Source organism: Ursus maritimus, unplaced genomic scaffold, assembly GCF_017311325.1.
Source record: "Ursus maritimus isolate PB19 unplaced genomic scaffold, ASM1731132v1 scaffold_14, whole genome shotgun sequence".
Classification (NCBI taxonomy): domain Eukaryota; kingdom Metazoa; phylum Chordata; class Mammalia; order Carnivora; family Ursidae; genus Ursus; species Ursus maritimus.
Window position 1 is genome coordinate 62,209,209 of NW_024423786.1, and position 19,615 is coordinate 62,228,823.

The window sequence follows — 19,615 nt, forward strand, 5'->3', positions numbered from 1 at the left end:
CCCCCCCCCCCCCCCCCCCCGGGCCCGAGGTCCCGGGCAGCCCCCTGCCCCCCGGCAGCGCCTGGACACAGCGCCACGGCCCCCCACCGCAGCCTGGTCCGCGGGCTGCACCTTCGTGGGGACCCCACCTCCCAGGCCTCCGCCTTCTGCGCCCCCGGGGCCCGGGTGGGGAGCGGAGAGGCAGGGCGCCCGCGGCCCCGCTCACCAGCCTGCGTGGACTTCCTCCGCGCCTTCTTGATGTCCTCCTCCGTCTTATTGCTCAGCTTGATCTCCAGCTGCTGGGTCTTCACCTCCAGGTCCCTCTGCCGCTCCGTGAGGGCCTTCCGGGCCTGGGGTCCAACGACACAGGGAAGCTGCTCGCGGGGCCCCGAGCCAGGACGGCCCCGCGGGGTACGTGGCCCGGCCTCCCCTTTGCTGGGTAGGAGTCCTCTCCTCTCCCCGTGTTCGTGGACCTCTTTTCCCAGCAGCCACCCCGTTCTGGGGCCAGAGGGGCGCTTTGATGGTGGCAGCGGGCAGGGTGTGGGGTGCCTGCCACAGTATGCGCCCCCTGTCCCGCACCCTTGCCCAAGGCACTGGGGTCAGCAGCAGCTCCCAGCCAGGTCAGACCTCCCAGGCCTCTGGCAGGGGAGTGACTCAGTCAGGATGGATTCTGCCCAGTGAGGCCCAGAAAAAGGGCCACGTGTGGACCAGAAGGATGGGGTACCTCACCTCCCACGCCTGAGGGAGCCCCACTCTATCCCCTCCCGGCCCTCTGGCGGTGACCCGAGTGCCCCGGAGAAGCAGCTCCTACCTGCCCTTCAGCTGGGGTGGGCTGGGGGTGGGGGGTCCTCCGGTGTGGGCTGGAGGCTGGCACGCCCCCCATCCCCACCCCAATCCCGCCCCCCGGGGATGGAGGCCTCTGCCTTGGCACGCGGAGCCCTGCTGGGGCCCAGCCCGCCCCCCGCCAGCAGGCCCGGCCCCCCCGGCCTCCCGGGCCCCCCACCTTCTCCACCGCGGCGTAGCGGCTGGCCAGCTGCTTGCGGAGATCGGCGATGTGGTGGTCACACTTCTTCATGTCCTTCTTGAAGTTCTCTCGGAAGTTCATCAGGGGTTTCTCCACCTCGCTGTGCAGCTGTGAAGGAGAGTGGGGGGGACACGCTCAGGACCCAGGATGTCAGCGGCGGGGGGTGGGGGGGGCACTCTTCCTCACTCCACAGGTGAGGGTGGGGCCGGGAGCAGAGGCCTGGCCCCCCCGACAGGAGGGAAGACACAAGGGGCCACGCGTCAGGTTTCGGGTTGGGGGGTCACCTGAGCTGGCTAGACCCCAGGATTCACACCAACGGACTGAGGGCTTAGTGTCCAAGCCTTTCCGAGCCCTTTGTCGGCTGCCTCCTGCCTCCTCCAGGCGCCCACTGCTGCTCATAGGACTTTGCTCAGGTCCTGAGCTGACGCCGCTTACTTTCCAAACTGGGATTGTTCTGGGGGCAGAAGCCAAGCCACCGTCTCCATGTCCCAAGCACTGGGCACTGTGACTGCCACATGCGTGCCATTTAATGAGATGAGCTCAGGTCAGTTCTATTTGCTGAACAACTGCTATGGGCCAGGGGCCCGAGGCTACAAGGACGGTCTGGACACGGTTCAAAGTTGGAGGAAGCCATGGTTGGAACTGCCCGAGGCCAGGAGAAGCTCACCTCTCCAGCCTGCGTGGAGGCAGGTACGTCTCCCCCTGACCGGAGGGAGCTGGCCTCGTACTCCCGAGGCCCAGAGCGGCGCTGGTTTTTCAAGCTCTTTCCTGCTCTTTTATGCTTTCTCTTTTCCCTACTCCACTCCCTTTGGAAGGAGAGCTTTTACAGATCAGTGTGGGCCTAATGCGGTCTGAGCCGGGTGAGCAGCCCAGAGCCCAGCTGGCCTGGGCTCTCAGACTCAGCCTCCTGGAACCCCCCGGCTCAGCCTCCAGAGCCCCCCTGGCTCGACCTCCCAGAGGCCCCCCCGGCTCGGCCTCCTGTGGCCCCCTCCGACAGCCTTCCAGGGTCCCTCGGCCTGCACCTGCTCCCAGAGAACCTTTGGGAAGCACAGCTGAACCTTCCTGAATATGGGACCTCCCAACACGGGTTCTAGGACTTCTCTCTCTTCCTCCTCACCAGGCTCTTGCTACATTACGTTTTTCTCTGGAGACCCCAAGACCTCAGTGTTTGTAGTTCTAAACCACCAAATACAAGTGATTATGAGCTCCGAGAGGGCAGAAGCCCTGCTGGCTTTGCCCCACTGTGTCCACAGCCTCTGGTCAGAGCAGACGTGGGGTGGGTGCCCCTTCGACTATGTGGAAGAATGACAAAATCTTCAGTGCCCAATGCCTGGGAGAGAGGTGGACGCCTTTGTCGTTGGATGACCTTCAAAGGCTAATAGGGGGCAAGTCATTCAAACACCCCCCTCCCCCTAATGTGAGTTGTAAATGCCTCCTATTTCTCTGAGCCCAAGAAGTTGCCTTGCATAGGAAAATACTCCCACCTGGTGGCAGCGTGCAGGATGCTACACAATTGGGAGCTGCCCAGAACATGCAGGTCCCTTTTCCATATAGATCAGGTGTTGGCGGAGGAGTGGCATCACTTAGCTGATGTGGGAACCTGTTCCTGATCGGGGGATGGGGGGGCAGGCGATGAGGGTGAACTTAGGCTGTTGACTCGGTAACTCGGGGGTCGCTTTCCGAGAGCCTAGGAAGTGAGTTGACTTCCAGACTTCCATGTGCCCCGGAGCTACCCAGAGGGTCTTTTCAACAGTCAGGATTCCTGGGTCCCAGCGCGAGGTTCTGTGGTCTGGGGAAGGGCCCAAGAACCTGCCAATACCCCAACATGTGTCCCCCAGATTCCAAATGACTTTCTGGAAACAAAATGCTACTTGCTGCCCCAGGCATGCAATCCCATAGACAGTGAACCCTGGATTCTCCTGTAGCTTAAGTGCTTTTAAAAGACTAGTTGTTTCTTTAAGAACACTGGCCGGGTGTCCTTTTCTATTTGTTCTTAAGGGCTGAGTATCTTTGCCCAGGGACAGAAGGCCTTCCTGGACGCTTGTCCTCGTGACCTCCTGAACTGGCCGGAGACTTGTGAAATTAGCTTAGCATCAGCGCAGGGTCGGGACCAGCTTTCGGATGAGAAACAGAGAGCACCAGGGTGCATTTTATTTTATTTTTATTTTTTAAAAGATTTATTTATTTATTTATTTGACAGAGAGAGAGACAGCCAGCGAGAGAGGGAACACAAGCGGGGGAGTGGGAGAGGAAGAAGCAGGCTCATAGCGGAGGAGCCTGATGTGGGGCTCGATCCCATAACGCCGGGATCACGCCCTGAGCCGAAGGCAGACGCTTTAACCGCTGTGCCACCCAGGCGCCCCCCAGGGTGCATTTTAGGTAGAAGGACAAGGGCAGCTTTGGGAAATGTGTGTCTTGGCGATGCACGTGTGTGAGTATCTGTACATGGCTATCTGGGTGCGGACGCCTGCGTGTTCTGGCTGCCCATGGAAAATGTGTGACTGGGGGTCCCAGCCAAAGAAGCTTCAAGTCACTGATCTGATCCAAACTCTTCATTCCACCCATGAAAAAAAAAAAAAAAAAAAAAAAGAAGGAAGCCTAGAGATGCGAAGACTCGTCCCAGGTCACAGCTTGTTAGGGAAAGCACGGACATAAAACTCACATCGCTTGACTCCCACTGCCCACCCCCCCAACCCAAATCTCCCGTCTGCATGCACGGCCTCTCCTGCATGATTAGACTTCCCTTCCATCAGTAAGAATTTTTCTGTTTTCCCTTCCTCAGCTGAAGCCAGCTATCACCTCCTTTGCATACAGCAATCTTATTTCTTTCACAGCCTGTTGCCACGAACGGCGGCTGGAACCAGGAGACGAGCAAAGCCTGAAAGATTGCCCTAACGAAACTGCATTCCTTAAAGAGCTCTTACCCCCGACCCGGAACATTCAGAGTGGAATTTCAACGAGCCCCCTGGAAGCAGATGCTAAAATGAGTTTCGGGCATACAGAGCCATGTGATTCCACGCAGATAAATAAATCCTCGGAGCCCCTTTGCCTTCGAGGAATCACCGTCCCCCCACGGGGCTGCTACTCGGGTTTCCTAAGGCCACCAACACGGACGGACAGGCTGGAGGCAGCAAAGTGCTCATCGAACATCTGGTTTTCGTGAACATTCATCACAAGCTCCCCCCCATCAGCTGCATGGTGAAGTCCTTTGTACTTTAAATGCCACTGGTCTGCCCAGAAAGAAGGTCTGGGGGGCAAGTCGCCAATTGACTGAGTCTTGCCCTCACCTTCCTCCAGAACAGAGCCTGAGGCTGTGTGACCACGAGCAGTGATGGAGCCTTTCTGAGCCCCCTCATTTGGGAAATGCAGACGCTGACTGGTATGGTGGTTGATAAAACCAACGGAAAGGAGTTACTCCCTGCACAGAAGCTTCTAGAATGCTTACCCACTGGAATACCCGGATACAACAAATATGTATTTTGGTCTTTGTCCCCACCTGCCCGCTAGAACTCCTGAAAGCGTTGTCATCTCCAAAGTAGCACAGGGGGCTAGGAGCGTCTTTCGTGCTAATATTTGGTCTCTGACCCTGGTCCCTGACACAGAACTCCTAAACCCCTTGCCATTTCTTAGATGACAGGAGCATCTTCTGTTCTAATGAGGTGACCTTGGGGGTCTCCTGGAGAGCTTCAGGAGGAGGGCTGGATCATCAGAAAGCCTAAGCCATGACTAGAAGCTTGAGACTTTCAGCTTCTCCTCCATCCCCTGGGGAGGGAAGGGGACCCAGCAAGTGCATTAATAAGCAATCGTGCCTACATGATAAAAATTCTACAAAAATCTACAAATCAGAGGGTTTAGAGAGCTTTTGGGTTGGTGAGCACTCCAGCTCCATGGGGACAGACGTTCCTGCGCTCAGGACTCTTCTGGACCTCGCCCTATGCACCCCTTCACCCTGCTGTTCGCCTGTATCCTTCATGATGTCCTTTAGTATGGAATAAACCGGTAAACCTAAGTGCGTGTTTCTGTAAGTTCTGTGAGCCATTCGGCAAGTCATCAAACATGAGGAGGGTGCCGTGGGAACTCCTGATTTGCAGCTACGTCAGACAGAAGTGTGGGTGACCTCGGAATCCACGACCTGCCACGGACATCCCGTGGGACGGAGCCCGTCACCGGTGGGATCTGGGCTGGAGTGTTTCGTCACTGCTGAGCGCTCCGGGAACAGTCAAACCGGAAGGTTCTGATGATAAGCAGGAAGGACCACCAGGGTTCCTGGGGACCCAGCAGGTGACCTTTCAGAGGGTGTCAATTCAGCTCTACTGCACACGGGGCAGCCCCCCTCGTCCCTCCCCCTCATCAGTAAAGACTTCTGCCCCCGCAGAGGAAGGAGCCCCTGGGGTCGGGACATGAGAAGGGAGGCCTGAAGGGAACACTCCCCGGTCAGGAGCTTGAAAATAACTCACTGCTTTGTGCAAGTCAGGAAAAAAGATGCCTCGTGGAGCCCCCTCCCCATGCTCGACTGGCGAATGTCCCGCAAAGTGCTCGGTGGCTGGGTTAGGGGTGCTCGCTGTGAGCCCAGAAAGTCTCACTCATGGCTGAGTCACGAGTCAACCCAATCTCGGGGTGCTAACATCCTTCAGAAGCGGGGGGCTTCTAACAGTTTCTTCCTCCCACCCCAGATCTTTATAGAGCCCCTCCGTGGGGCCCAATCATTTGACCCCTTCATTCTGCCCTATGTGCAGCGGGGACCATCACAGGGTGGGGCTGGACGTGTACAAAGCTGGATTCCTGTCCCCCAACAGTGCACATCTTAGGGGGACCCCAAAGCCCAGAATGGCGATTCTTATGAGGAAAGCTCTGGAAAACAGATGGAACCATGAGCACGGAGTGTGGGAGTCAGGGAGAAGCAGCCGCTTTTGGGAGATGCTACCTTCCCAAAAGGCGGCTCAGAGTTTAAATGTTTTGCCTGAGTGCCCTATCAGGCGCTGTGTCTGACCGGGGACAGTGGGAAGAGTGTGGATCCCAGGAGACAAAGGTCACTGAGAATGGTGCTACTCTCAAGGGGTCCCTCTTCCTTTAAAAGGTAACCATGCTAGTGGGTAGCCCCATCAGTCATGTACACTTTAGTATGAATTATTTCATTTAGACACTAGGTTTATTTTTTCCCCTGTAGAGTAGGTAAGAGCCTGAGATGGAATTTGGAGATATGAGCCGGGGAGTGGGGAAGAGAGGAACATTTGGAAACACAGAGAAATCCTGAGAAAAAGTAGGCTTAAAAAGACAGGGGTGTCGGGAGGAGCTAGTCAGTTGTCCTGTTCATTCATCACTTCGGAGAACATTTATCGAGCATCTGCTGTGCCCCAGACATCGCCCTGGGTTCGGAGGGCAGAGTGAACAGGACAGAAACCGTGCTATCCTCAAGGTCATGATGCTAGAGCCTCTAGGACCAAATGAAAGAAGGGTCAGTTACCCAGTGTGACACTGTGTGACACTAACAAACCGAACCAAACCAAAAGATTCTCCCTGTGGTACAGTCTAGCCCCTTCCGAGAGCATGAGGAAATAGAACGTGCCCGAATATTCCTCCGAAAGCCTGAGAAGGAGAGTGGGGGTCCCCAAGGGACTGAGGTGTGCTGGGGCGGCTCGGAAGAGAGCCAAATGCTAAATTTATAGGAATTTTGTGAGCTGGGTGTTAAAGATGGCCGGTGTTAAAAATGCAATGATCTAAACTTAGCAAATTAGGGGCGCCTGGGTGGCACAGCGGTTAGGCGTCTGCCTTCGGCTCAGGGCGTGATCCCGGCGTTGTGGGATCGAGCCCCACATCAGGCTCCTCCACTATGAGCCTGCTTCTTCCTCTCCCACTTCCCCTGCTTGTGTTCCCTCTCTCGCTGGCTGTCTCTCTCTCTGTCAAATAAATAAATAAAATCTTAAAAAAATAAAAAAATAAAAAATAAATAAACTTAGCAAATTATATTAAACACAAAGGTAGTAAGTACTTATGACTATTAGCACTTATGAACCTTCTACGATTCTCCGAGCTGCTGACGGGACATTTATGCCTCCTGATGCTACCGCACGGGGAGACGGTGGGCACCTGGCCAGTGGTTCCTTCTGTCCCTCTCTTCCCCGCACTGGCAATCTATCTACACCACGGACCACGGAAAGGAGCCGACAGGACACACCAGAGAGACCACCGCGAGCCACTCAGCGGCACACGGCTGCGCACGACCAACACAGAGAGGCCGCGGGGCTGGCTTACCTTGGCGGAGAACTTGAGATGGACTTCTGCTTCATCCGCGAGGCTCTTCTTCACCTGGGCCCACGCCTCTCCCAGGGAACTGCAACACGAGAGAGAACGTCAGACCCACACAGTCGCACTGGCCTCCGATCAGAGATCTCGGCCCCTTCCCAGGGAGACGGCGGGTCTCCACGTGAGCCAACCCCAACCGAGTGACGATCTCAGGAGCTGAGTGGGCAGGGGGTGGCAGAGGCTGGAGAGACATCTGGAAACTCAGAGAACCAGGGGACATGCGAGAGGAAGGTGGTGTGCAGCTGTAGGACGGGCCCTGACACCTGCATGTCACTGTCCCCGTGCCTTCCCGGCACCCATCCCTGTTCACAGATGGGCAGTGCAAAGGCTTGCTGGTCGATCAAGGAAGACGGCCGGCCACCTTTTCAGGGAGAAGCCCTTCGCAAACAGAAGGTACCACACAGCCCTGCCTGCTGCCAAGCATCTCCGTGAGGGACCGAGGACGGTCTTCTCAACAAATGGTCAGAGGCAACTGTATACCCACAGGGGGAAAAAAAGAACTCTTGTCCCTGCCCTGACCCCATACACGGGGATTATCTCAAGATGGGTCACAGATTTGGAGGGAGAGCTGGTACCACGCAAACGCAGGCCTGGGAGGAGTGGGACCTCGAAAAAAGGCCGACAGAGACGGTCTGGCCCTGCAGCCGAGCTACACAGGAGCCTAGAAGCCAAAAAGGCCCTGGCTGGGGCCCAGTCTGAGCCTAAGGTCAGCAGGGCACATGGTCAGTAACTGGCCTCCTGATGGCTTTAGTGGTCTGAGAATGTCACCTGGGTGTGGCTGTGGGGAAGGAGGAAAAGCCCAGTGTCCTGCTCAGGACAAGGTCCTCTGCCCGCCCCCGCAGGCTGGGCATTCACAGGTCGGGGGGAGGGGGCGTCTCTGCAAACACTCAGATGGGCCTGTCTGAGCGAGCACATTCCTCCCTCCGCCCCCGCTCCCCCAACCCCAGAACTCCAGGCCCCCTGGAGCCACTTCACAATTTAGGGGGAAAAAGCAATTGAGAAATTCTCTCACTTGAAGACAGATTTTTTTTTCATCCGGTGAGAGGTTAATGAAAGAAATAAAACCGGAGATACATTTCCATCGCAACACACAGTCTGAGTCACGCCAAAGCGGAATGCACGCTACCGTGACCATTACCAACGAGGAAAGCCCCAATCCCATTTCCTTTCCACGCAGGCGAGAAAAACGAAAGAAGGAATATACCACCAGCGCACATAGACTCGGAATGGAATGTGGGCGCGGCGCTCAATGCCCCGCCCGCCGCCACACCCCCGCCTCCCCCACCAGCACCTTCCCAGGCTGCCCCGAAGTGCTGGGCTCTAGCACTGCGCTTTGAAACCTGCAATGTGCACCCCGCTAATGCCCAAAGCTGGGTGTAAATGCAAAGCAGCACTGCTGCACGTTGCGGGGGAGGGGCCCCCTGTTCACCCCCACGCACACACACCCCGACGGAGCCCACTGGGAGGAGCGTCTGCGTGCAGCCGCGACAGGGTGCGCGTTCCCGACCGTGTTGCAGGGCCACGGCGTGGATGCATGCGAGCGGGCGTGTGCTGGGCTGCTGGTGTTTTAAGCGCATGTGTGCACACGGCATGGTGGCGCAGTCCTGGCTCGTGCAGCTGGGAGCATATGCTGAGCCTGTTGGCAGGATGCAGTGTCCCTGGCAGCAGCCCAGGCCGAGGAGGTGGAAGCCGGAAAACTGGAGAGCAGCACTGCGTTTGCAGGGCAGGGGGATATCCAGGAAAGCCTCCGTGCCAGGGCGCAGGGGCGACTCCCCACCCCACCCCCCACTTCCCGCTCCTGTCTTGCAGCCCAGTGCGCAGGGCAGAAGGGGGCCACCGGGGGTGAGCTCACTTCTGCGGAAGAGCCCCTGGCCCTGCAGGGGCCGCCCCGTGGCCCACCGGGTCAGTGGCAAACCACAGAGAGGCGGCCTTTTGGCCGCACGGCGAGCCCACGCAGAGATGCCTGAATGAAAGCCACATTGGACTGGCACGCTGGTCCCCTGAAGGCTTCAAGCTGCGCGGGCGGATCTGGACTGCACATCGCGGCCCTCTGACGACCACAACCACCCACGACAGGAGGTCCCTCCTCCGTCCTCGGGGCTCACTGCCCCTGGCAGGAGGGGTTCCAACACAGCCTGCGCCGGGAGGGAGGGAGGCACTGGGGAGGAGACCTCAGGGGACCGTCCAACTCTCCCCTCCCGAGTCTGATCGTTTTTATGACAGAGGCAAAATTCACGTTAGGTGAAATTAGCTGTTTTAAAGAAAACGAGCCCACCGCGTTCAGTACATTCACCATATTGTGAACCACCACCTCTCTCCTGGTCCAAAACATTTGTATCCCCCTGTTTTGGACCCCCCAAATTCATATGTTGAAGCCCTAAGCTCCCCCACCCCAAATTCATATGTTGAAGCCCTAAGCTCCCCCACCCCAAATTCATATGTTGAAGCCCTAAGCTCCCCCACCCCAAATTCATATGTTGAAGCCCTAAGACCCCCACCCCAGTGTGGCTGTTATTTGAGGATGGGGCCTCTAAGGAAGTAATTAAGGTCAAATGTGGTCAAAGGGGTAAACCCCTGATTCAACAGGATTCACGTCCTTATAAGAAGAGACTCCAGAGAGCCTGTTCTCTCTCCACGCGGAGGAAGACCGTAGGGAGAAGGCAGCCCTCGCCAGGCACCAACCCTGCCGGCACCGTGATCCTGGACGTCCAGAACCAGGATAAATCACATTTGTGTGGTGGAAGCTACCCGGTCTGTGCGATTCCATGATAGCAGCCCCAGCAGACGGATATACACCCCAGAAAGGAAACTCCGAACCCAGGAAGCTGTTACCCTCCATTTCCCGATCCCCCGGCCACCACCTGCCTCCTTCTGCCTCTGGCTTTGCCTATTGTGCACATTTCACGTAAAAGGAATCCTATGACATGCAATCTTCTCGTCCCACTTCTTCCACTCAGGATAATGTTTCTGGGGTTCATCTCCATGGGGGCCTGGATCAGGACTGGATCCCTTCTTATGGCAAAATAATATCCCATCACCTATCCATAAACCCAGTGCGGATGGACACAGTTGTCATCCATCTGTCCCTGGATGGACATTTGGGTCGTTTGCACGTTTTGGCTATCGGATTGTGCTGTTACGAACACGCGGGTACATGTATTTGAGTATGTGTTCTCAATTCTTCCGGGTCTAAACCTACGAGCGGAATTGCCGGGTTGTACGGTAAACCTGGTCAGTGCTCCGAGGCACGGCCAAATTGTTTTCCATGGTGGCTACACCGTTTTACATTCCCATGGCAGGCTGCAAGACTTTGTCAAGAGATGAGCAGAGAAGCCTTAAGTCTTCCACCGCCAGGGACCCCTCTGTGGCTGGGAGGGTGGGGCTGAGCCTCCCCCAGCCCAGGTCTTACCCAAGGAGGTCTGGACCGCTGCAGCTGGAGATGGAGGGGATCCTGGGCCTCGGGCCCATGGGAGAGAATTCTAAACAAGGGCCTGGGTCCAGAATCTTCTCCCCCCCCAGTGTCTCACCAGTCTGATCTCAGAGAGTGGGACACTGGGGTGAGTGTCTGGGGGCTGGTGTCCAGCTACCAGGGCACAGGGCAGAGGGGGTACTGACAAACGCCAGGATCTGGTGGGAGGCCCTTGGTCACAAGAGAGAAGATAATGTAGAATTTGCCCACTCGGAGCCAGGCCTACGTAGACTCCCCCATTTCAGTGGGACCGCGCAGTGATCAGCGATTGGTGAGGAGAAATCCCCCTTTACCATTTGTGGTTCCTCCCCATTCCCATCACTGTCCTCCCCACTCACCCTTCCTCCTGCGCAGCCAAGGAGTTCTGAGAGAGCTTAGCTAGGTTTTTCGCGTACTCTTCTTCAATCTTTATCCTGCAAGGGAGAAAACCCAACACGTCAGCTGTCTAGCACCAGACTGTGGGGCTGCAGCCCTAGCACTTACTGACCAAGGAAAGAAACCCACTAGACCACACGCTCTGAGAGGTCGAGGCCCTTGTCTCTCCACCCAACCACAGCACGTGCTTACAAATCTCTGTTGGCTGGACGAACTTGTGTGAATCTCCGTCCCCACTCTGTACGCAGAATGTTTCCACCTGTCTCCCGGGCCGTGAAAAAACGCTCTCATTCACACGGCTCCCAGCCCAGGGCTGGACACACGGGAGGCCCTTAGATCCATGACGTTAACTTGTGATGGACCCCAGGGACGCCTGGTGCTGCTTCCCTTCCGGCCCCAGCACTCCGGGCCTAGACCCTCCAAGGTGGTCACGGCCCCTGGGAAGCAGGAACAGCACCTCCCCCTGCAGCCTCCCAGCCCCCTCCCCTCCCCCCTGCCTCCAACTGTCAAGCCTGCAGGGCACAAGTATTACCATGGAAACCAGGCACTGCCCCGAGCTGGGGCTGATTCCATTTCCCTAGAGACGGAAGTTGCGTTGGATTTCGCTTCCAGCAGGCGGGCCCTTGACACACTTTCCAGGCGGCCCTCTGCGGAGTGTTCTGTGTTATCTGGCACATCGTGTTAGAGTGTTGTTAAAGGCAACGCTCACCACCTGAGTGGTCCTCTGGACCGTGCTGGGACACCCGGGGCCACCGCTCCAAAGCCCCAGGCCCATCAGCTGGCAAACGGGAAGGCCGCAGAGACACTCCGGGGGCCGCAGCACCTGCTTTCGGCAGCTTGGAAGCTGATGGCCCATGGGTACAGTGATGTGGACCGGGGGGCCCGACCGAGTCCCCTGGCAACATTCTGAGTAAGTTGATTTTCTGCTTTGCCCTGAGAGACCCACAGCCACGTTCCCTCTCTCATGGCTCTGCCCTCACTGCCTCCTCTGGCCAGGCTCTGGGTCCCACTGGAGTCTCTCTTCTGGTCTGTCACTCCGTTGCCATCGCTCTGCCCTCCCCAGGGTGACATGTGCAGCCAGTGTGCAGCCTCCAGCCCGCGGCCAACACCTCTCTCTTGAAAGCAGGTCCAACCACGCCTCGCTTCACACGTCCAAAGTTCCTCAACGCCAACCGCACACGCCAGGCACGCAACCTGTCGCCGGAGCCAGCACTGGCATCCCCTCCCAGCCCTGCCCAGCTGCCCTATGCCGGGGCCACGGCAACCCTGGCCCCAGCACAGCCACCTCCCCTCTCGCCTCTCCCGGCTTGGGAAGGCCTCCTGAGAAAAGCCTGCATTCCTCACGGAAGGCCAGAGTGCTCTCAAATGGCAGATTCCGTTTATCTGCTAACACGACATTTTTATGAAAGGACAACACGGTACGTGCGTTCAGACTCTGGTTTTATGGCCACTTTCCTATCCACCTGCTTTATGCTACTGTTTGCTCGCACGTGAGCCACGCGTCCTCTCCATTCCCTACCAGCATAATGGCTCATAAAATAGAGATTTGATTACACAAATAGAAAATAGGCCTCCTAAGGAAAAGAGGTGCTTTAAAATGCCAAAGAATTACAACTACATTATCATTAAAAAAATTTTTTTAATATATTGCCATTTACTGTAAATATTTCCAGCATGCCCTGGAAACTCCGGATGGAAAGTTGTGTGTACGTGCGTGTGCACACATGGGGGGGTGGATGCACACGTGTGTGCAGGTAAGCATGTGACTTATAACATCTCAGAACTTGGAGGGACTGAAAGGTGGGAGGTGGAGAAGGAACTTCTCCTCCTTACTTTTTCCTGTTTCCATCGGGCTGAATTTATTGTTTCCTCATTTATGTTCAGACAAACCATCCTTCGGCAAAACCACCATCAGAACCCCTGCACCTGTCACAGTGACCTCACCTGAGTTCCCCAAAGGCAAGGATGCGGGAGTGCATTCTATATGTCCCGCTCTGGGACACGGTTTGGGTTCAAAGATGAATTACAAGGCAACATTCTCCCTTTTTGTTATCATGGGGACAGTGCTTCCAATGAGGGCCACGCAGGGAAGTGAGGGAGTAAGCGGTCTATGTGGGGAGACAGTAGGGAGCGGTGGAGACTGTGGCAAACCAGACCTCATGCTCCCTCTACGGGGTGCTGCCATTTGGCTCCGGCCCATTGTTGTGTGACCCATTCTTGCCAGAATTTCGGCCTTCTCAAGACAAGCCAGAGAGGCTGCTTTTAATATAAAATCTACCAATTAAAAAGAAATGTTGGTCCAAACCTTAAATCTATCACAGAGGTCAAAGAGACACAACTGCAGGTTAGAGCTGTCCCAAGAGCCACAGCTGGTGTCCCCTGGTCTCATGCTCCCCACGGTGCCAACCAGGCCCAGTGCCAGGCGGCCAGTGCTCCTCCAGGCCACTCACCGACCCCAGGCTCAGGGCCAAGGGGGCGCTGTCTGCACCCGCGAGCTGGGAGGGGCCGGGGCCTCACCTCTCCCGGATGAACTCTGACATTTCCTTCTGCATCTGCTTGCCCTTCAGCTGCTTCTGAAGCAGGAGCTCAAACCCGGCCACGGTGCCATTGCCCTGGGGGTCCTTCTTGTCAGCCTAGAAGGGACACAGAAGCACGAGAGGTTAGGAGACAGGGGTGCCCAGAGCCGCAGGGAATGGAGCATGGGGAAGGCAGTCCCCGAAGGGACCCGGGTGCTGCTGGCGAGTGGACCTCAGCCCAAGAAGGAGGCTGTGGCCACTGTCCCAGCTCCCATCTCTCCCGCTGTCCCCTGCTTTCACGTGCATTGCTGATGCTTGAGCCCCTGTAGCCGCAGCCCCCCGCCCCCCACGCCCATGGCCCTCAATTCTCCCAACCTGGGAAAGAAGAGGAAGAAGGGCACATGGCCAGGAGCACACCTAAGGCTTCCAACCGTGTAGCCGCTGAGGCTGGCTGGAGGCTCTGGGGAGTCTTGGTGGCCTGACACTGCGCTGGGACAGCCCTGGGGGCAGGTGACCCTAACCGTAAGCCCTCCCGTCTCCTGTCGGTCCCCTGCACCTGCCAGGCAGTGGCGCCCTCCCACACACATTCATACAAGATCACAGGGGCTTCCGGGAGGGACCGGATTCCAGGGAGGCCAGAGTTGTGGAAAACGGCAGGGTGCCAAGGTTGACATCCATCAGCTGGGAAGCCTCGGGCAAGCTCTCTGCTCGGTCCAGCCTGACCTGCTTCATCTGTGAAACTGGGCAATACCGGCGCCCACCTCCTGTGGTCATTTCAGGATAAGCGACTTCTGGAAACGGCTTAGCACAGTGCTCGCCAGATACTAAAAGCTCGGTAAATGGTACCTAATATGAGTCAACTTTTACGTAAGTCAGGACCCGGGGAAGATGGCCAAGTCAATGAAATGGGAGCTCAGTACTGGATCCATTTTGCAAGCAATCACTCTCAAAATTCCAAAATTAAATGTTTTCTTTTGTTTTGCCTACACGTCCTCAAGGACACCTGAATACCTCCTTCCTGCCTGCCTCCTTCCCGGCAGCCCCTAGGCTCAGCGTTCCCTGCAGGACATTCATCTTGATGTCTGCCCACACGGCTCTCAGAGACTTCTCAGCCCCAGGCCGGTAGCCCACCTACAGCCACGTCCTTCCCCACTAGGAATCCAGAGTCCGATGCTTTGGTATTCAATGCAAGGGGTTACAAATGCATCCTTTGATATCAGACAGGTGCATAAGTGAGGACCCTGTCCCAAGGTCCAAAAGACCTAGTCCTTGTCTCAGCTCAGCCCCGGGTGACACAGTCCGGCCCTTCCAATCCTAGGCTGTGCCCCCCCCCCAGCACCCCACTTTACAACAGGACCGGGTTGCATCTCCAAGACCCCTTCCAGAGCAGATGTTTTAGGGAAAGGGAATTTCAGAAAGGGGTGGGTGATGTGTGGAGAGAACCCCACTTTCTATCATCAAGCATTTGAAAAGTTTATGGACAGCCCCTCGCCAACTCCCCCCCAATGTGGGATCCCCTTTCCTCGGCTGTCCTGACGCAAAGCCCGCTGGGCCACACTGCTAGTGCCTCTTGTGACAGAGAGATCACCACCATACACCATGTCACGGCACACGCCTCCAGCCAATTAAAAGCTTCTCTAAGTATGTTTGAGATTCGTACACGTCATCGTGTAAATGGTACACTTTGATAAAAGCAAAAGAAAGATCCCCCAAAATACCGAGCCTCAACCTGCCTCCCACTTGGGACAGATGTGCTGAGCGATGTGTCCACACTCGGGAAAACCAGCCAGAAACGGTGGGCTCGAATGACCGTGTCAGCAGGGAGATGTCCATTAGAGCAAAAGGTGGTGGTCGGGAAAATAAAACCCAGAGTAAGCAGCAGATCCCGGCAGAGCCCGAATGAGGACGGGAATGCACAAACATGGCTCTCTCGGATGCCGGCAGCGGCAGGGCCCCAAGGCTCCCCAGTGCCCCTGCGTGAAACCCCACGCATGCTGACATCCAGCTCCCGGGGTGCGCACTCCCAGGGCTCCAGCTAGTTTCCCCTGAATGCTCTGCGTCCTGCACCCCTCTTTAGGGATGACGTCTGTAAACTCAGCCACCTCTCCTCATCTCCGTGGCTGCCACCATCCTTCCTGGGCTCCTGCACCTGGACGTCCACCCCGGCCCGCTCCCAGCCCTCCCTGCACACTGCTTCTAAACCACATCACATCCTATTCCAGCATCTTCCTGCGGCAGACAGAACGGAACCCAGCGTGCTCATAGGACCTGCAGAGTCTCATACACTCTGGCCTCTGCTGCCCCACGGAACCTTCCTCACGATGCCTGCTGCCCCTGCACAGACCCCCCCCCCCACCCCAAGACTTGGAAGAAACACAGCGGGGCCAACAGGAATCACTGCGTATCTTCGAGAGCACAAGTGACTTGTCAACAGAACAGAGCACTTCTGTCTGGGGCTTGGCTAGCAAATCGAAACACGGTAGCAACCCATTCCGCACGGTGGTTTAACAAAGAGCTCTTATTCTGTTTGTTTTATTTTGTTCCTGAAAAAGTTGGGTTTTTGCCTCCTAAAGGCGGTGGTTTTTCACATGTTCACAAGGCTGAGCCACCATCAGTGCTATGTGAATCCAGAATGAGGCGATCCCACTTTGACAGTCATTGCTGACTTTAAATGCACCCGCCAAGGGCCACTGCTAGAGTTTCTGAGCAGGTGGGCTGTGCATTTGTCCAAAGAGACTTATTTAATTCTGGGAAAATACACATAAGATAAAATGTACCGTCTTAGCCTTTTTCTTTAAAGTAGACTCCGCCCCCAGGCTAGAGCCCAGCGCGGGGCTTGAACTCACAAGCCTGAGAGCGAGACCTGGGTGGAGATCAAGAGTCCGGCGCTTATCTGTGCTCTGTCCGGGGCTTCCGTGTTGCCCTGAATGAAAAGCCTATTGATTCTCCGAGATTTATGGAATGATATGGACTCAAAAACGGTCTTAAAATTCCTGCCTCGGATGTTAAATCTACCACCAGGTTTCAACAGGAGAGGACCCTCTCCTTTGAGCTCCAGAGCCTTCACATGCCCCTTCTGGGTGTCTACTCTTGATCCGCGGGGCGGGTGGGGTCCCACGGTGGGGGAAACTGAGGCACACTTACCCAGAAATAGTCACAATAGCTCCACTCGGTCGGCTTCAGCAGCTGCTGCTCCGGCATCGTGTCTGGGTGAGGGAACGTCACGCAGTTTATCTGCAGGGCACAGAACAAGAAAGAAAATGCCTTGCCTGCAGGGCCGGGAGCAGCTGGGAAGGCTCTGCCCCTGGAGCATGGCATCACCGAGGTCTCCGGTTGGATGCTCTAAGGGCCCGCGTTTCAAATGAGGGGCAAGAGCGCTCGTGCCCACCCCAGAGGGACTGGAACCGGTCCCAGCACTCTGAAGGGCAGTGTAACAGGATCTATCAAAACCGCACATGACCTGAGCCCCAAACCAGTGACTGCCCTTCAAAGAGCACGCCCTACAGAGGTATCCGCGTATGCATGCAGTCACGCATGCGCACGGTCTTTCAGACCAATCTGTTGCAGCAAAAACACAACCCCACTGTCCAGGAGCAGGGGAGCAGTTCAACAGAGCACGGGACAGGGGGGCATCTCTGGGATTTGCATGGGCAGCAGAAGACACTGGGAGAAAGTTCTTAGGTGTTGATACGGAAGGTGTGCCAGGTCCTACTATTAAATGGGGGAGAAAAAAAACAAGACGTGGAATAGTATTTAGAGTATGCTACCATTTGTGCAGAGAGAGAGAGAAGGGGAGAAAATACGCATGCATTTGGTTATTTATGTATAGAATACTTCTGGAAGCTGACAACATCACCTGCTTCCAGAGAAAGGAACTACGCGGCCAGAGGTATTGTGTGCGTTTTAATGACCAGATGTATTCCACGGACAAAGAGAGTTGAAAGCGATCTCGCAGGCTGCGTGCTTGAGGCTGGCCCTCGCCCAGGAGAGGGCAGTGAAGACATTCCTACGGCCTGTCTCAGACTGTCCTGCCCAAGCATGTCCGCGGTGTCCCGGTTTTCCCTGCCAGGTGGAAATGGTTTTGCCACTGCTCTTGCTGGCGTCGCTTCAAGCCTGGGATTCCCTCCTGGGGAGCCTGTTCATTGGAGTTCTTTGTGGGAGCACCTCGGGGAGGCGAGGCCGGAGCCCTGTAGTCTGTAAGCCTCACCGCGGAGCCCGCACCTGCAGAAGTGGGAGCCACCTGATGTTCGAGGCAGGAACTGTGCACAAAACCCTGGGGTTCTGGACAGAGGCCACGAACTCCAGTGCGAGGCAGCCGTGCAAACGGGCGAGGGGCTGCCGGCCTAGAAACTGCAGTTTGGGTGGGGGTGACCGGCCTCCACTTTGGGAAGGAGTGAGGTCTGCGGAGATCTAACGAGCAGATTCCCCTTCGCTCCTGCTAACTGTTGGCAAGCCGGCAGGAGGAGTCCAGTGGGTCATCTGTCAGGTGACATGACCCAAGAGGGGCTGAAAATCGGGATGACTGTGGGAAGCATCTCCGTGTTTAAATGTTGGCCCGTGATTCAAAGTGAATGGGAATAACAGTGAGGACAGCGTCGACAGCAGCACTGTGTGTGGCAAAGCAACTCAGGCCCACGGGCCCCCAGCCATGACCTTGGGGTTCAGGGGCTCATAGGCAGCTATAGAGCACGTGCATCACCCCCCATCCTGCCCCGGCTGCCAGGGGCCCGGGTATCTCTTGCAGTTCCGGCCAAGGACAGGAGCCCCCTCCCCCGGGATGCGCACATCTGGTCGAAGGAAAGGCCGAGATGTCCACTCTGGAGGGAAGCACGGCACGCAGGAAAGACCGGGGCAGGGAGGACCCAGAGAATGCTGGAGATGGGGAGCACTGAATTTCAGCAAGGTCAAGGTGGAGGCCCGAGGGACCCCCTGGGGTGGGGAATTCCCTCCTGGTGCCTGCAGGAGCCTGCCGTGGGCGGTGGGGGAGGCCAGCCCCTCAGGGACGCCTAGCAACAGGCAACGGTCTCCCCACACCCTCTTTTCAGGCTGACACACTCTAGGGGTGTCCAGGGGGGAGTTTCCCACTGGGGCTTTGACAAGCCACTGCTGCGTGGGTCTCCTGGGGAATCATGGAAAACAAGGGTTGGATTCCAAAGTTCTGCATATTCCTTATTTCACGTGCTGGCTGTTCTTGTTTGGACAAAAAATGGCGATCACAGGACATCCTTATTTTGCTTAATAATGGGGTCTGTAAAAATGTCAACCAAATCTAATGACAAATCAACAGTGACATGAGACTGGGCGTTAAGGTCACGGAACCAGAGGGAACGGAGGTACTCGGAAGTGGACACAAATGTCTAGTTTCTAGAACACCCTGTTGGGGGCTAGGGGCGAGGGGTCCCACATATGGCCCAGTAACAACCACTGAAGGGGAGCTGGCTGGGCTGGGGGAGGGGGAGGGGGAAGATAAGGACTCTTCCCTGGCATTGCCTCTACCACTTTGTGGGGACACCGGTCCTTGGATGGACTGGCCAGGGCCCCAGGGTACCTGCCCCCACCTCTACCAACTCTGGTTTGGGGATGTCTGCTCCCAGCCGGCCCACACAGAGTTCCCCAATGCTCCTCCAAGCCCTGCACCCCCTGGTGGGAAGCTCAAGAACTGCACCCCGCCAGCCCCCTGGGAATTCCTGGGGAGCCCTTCCTCCACCACCCCGCCAAGAGCCTTGCACGCATTCCCACGTCATCATCCCAGCAACCCCACGAGTTGGGTACCATGGGCTTCTTTTTACAGGAGGGGACAGAAGATCACGGAAGCTAAGAATCTGAACCTGGGCTGGGCTGCACGCGGAGCTCAAGCCGTCAACCACACTGCTTATTCAGTGCAACGCCCGCTCATCCGCTGAACACATGCGAATGTTTCTAGCGTGCCCCGCGCGATGCTAGATCTTT

At 56.6% G+C, this 19,615-nt stretch overlaps 1 protein-coding gene across 7 annotated transcripts in view; it reads right to left on the bottom strand.

Annotated features, from left to right (window-relative positions):
• GAS7 (growth arrest specific 7) overlaps window positions 1–19,615 on the bottom strand; it is a 198,391-nt gene that overhangs the window by 8,670 nt on the left and 170,106 nt on the right. For all 7 annotated transcript variants that reach the window (XM_040630032.1, XM_040630037.1, XM_040630034.1 and 4 more), the window contains 6 exons: window positions 16,811–16,900; window positions 13,668–13,783; window positions 11,114–11,188; window positions 7,256–7,334; window positions 983–1,111; window positions 206–329 (listed from right to left, as the gene is read on the bottom strand). In XM_040630032.1, coding sequence (XP_040485966.1) covers window positions 206–329; window positions 983–1,111; window positions 7,256–7,334; window positions 11,114–11,188; window positions 13,668–13,783; window positions 16,811–16,900 — 613 coding nt within the window. The remainder of the gene's footprint in view (window positions 1–205; window positions 330–982; window positions 1,112–7,255; window positions 7,335–11,113; window positions 11,189–13,667; window positions 13,784–16,810; window positions 16,901–19,615) is intronic.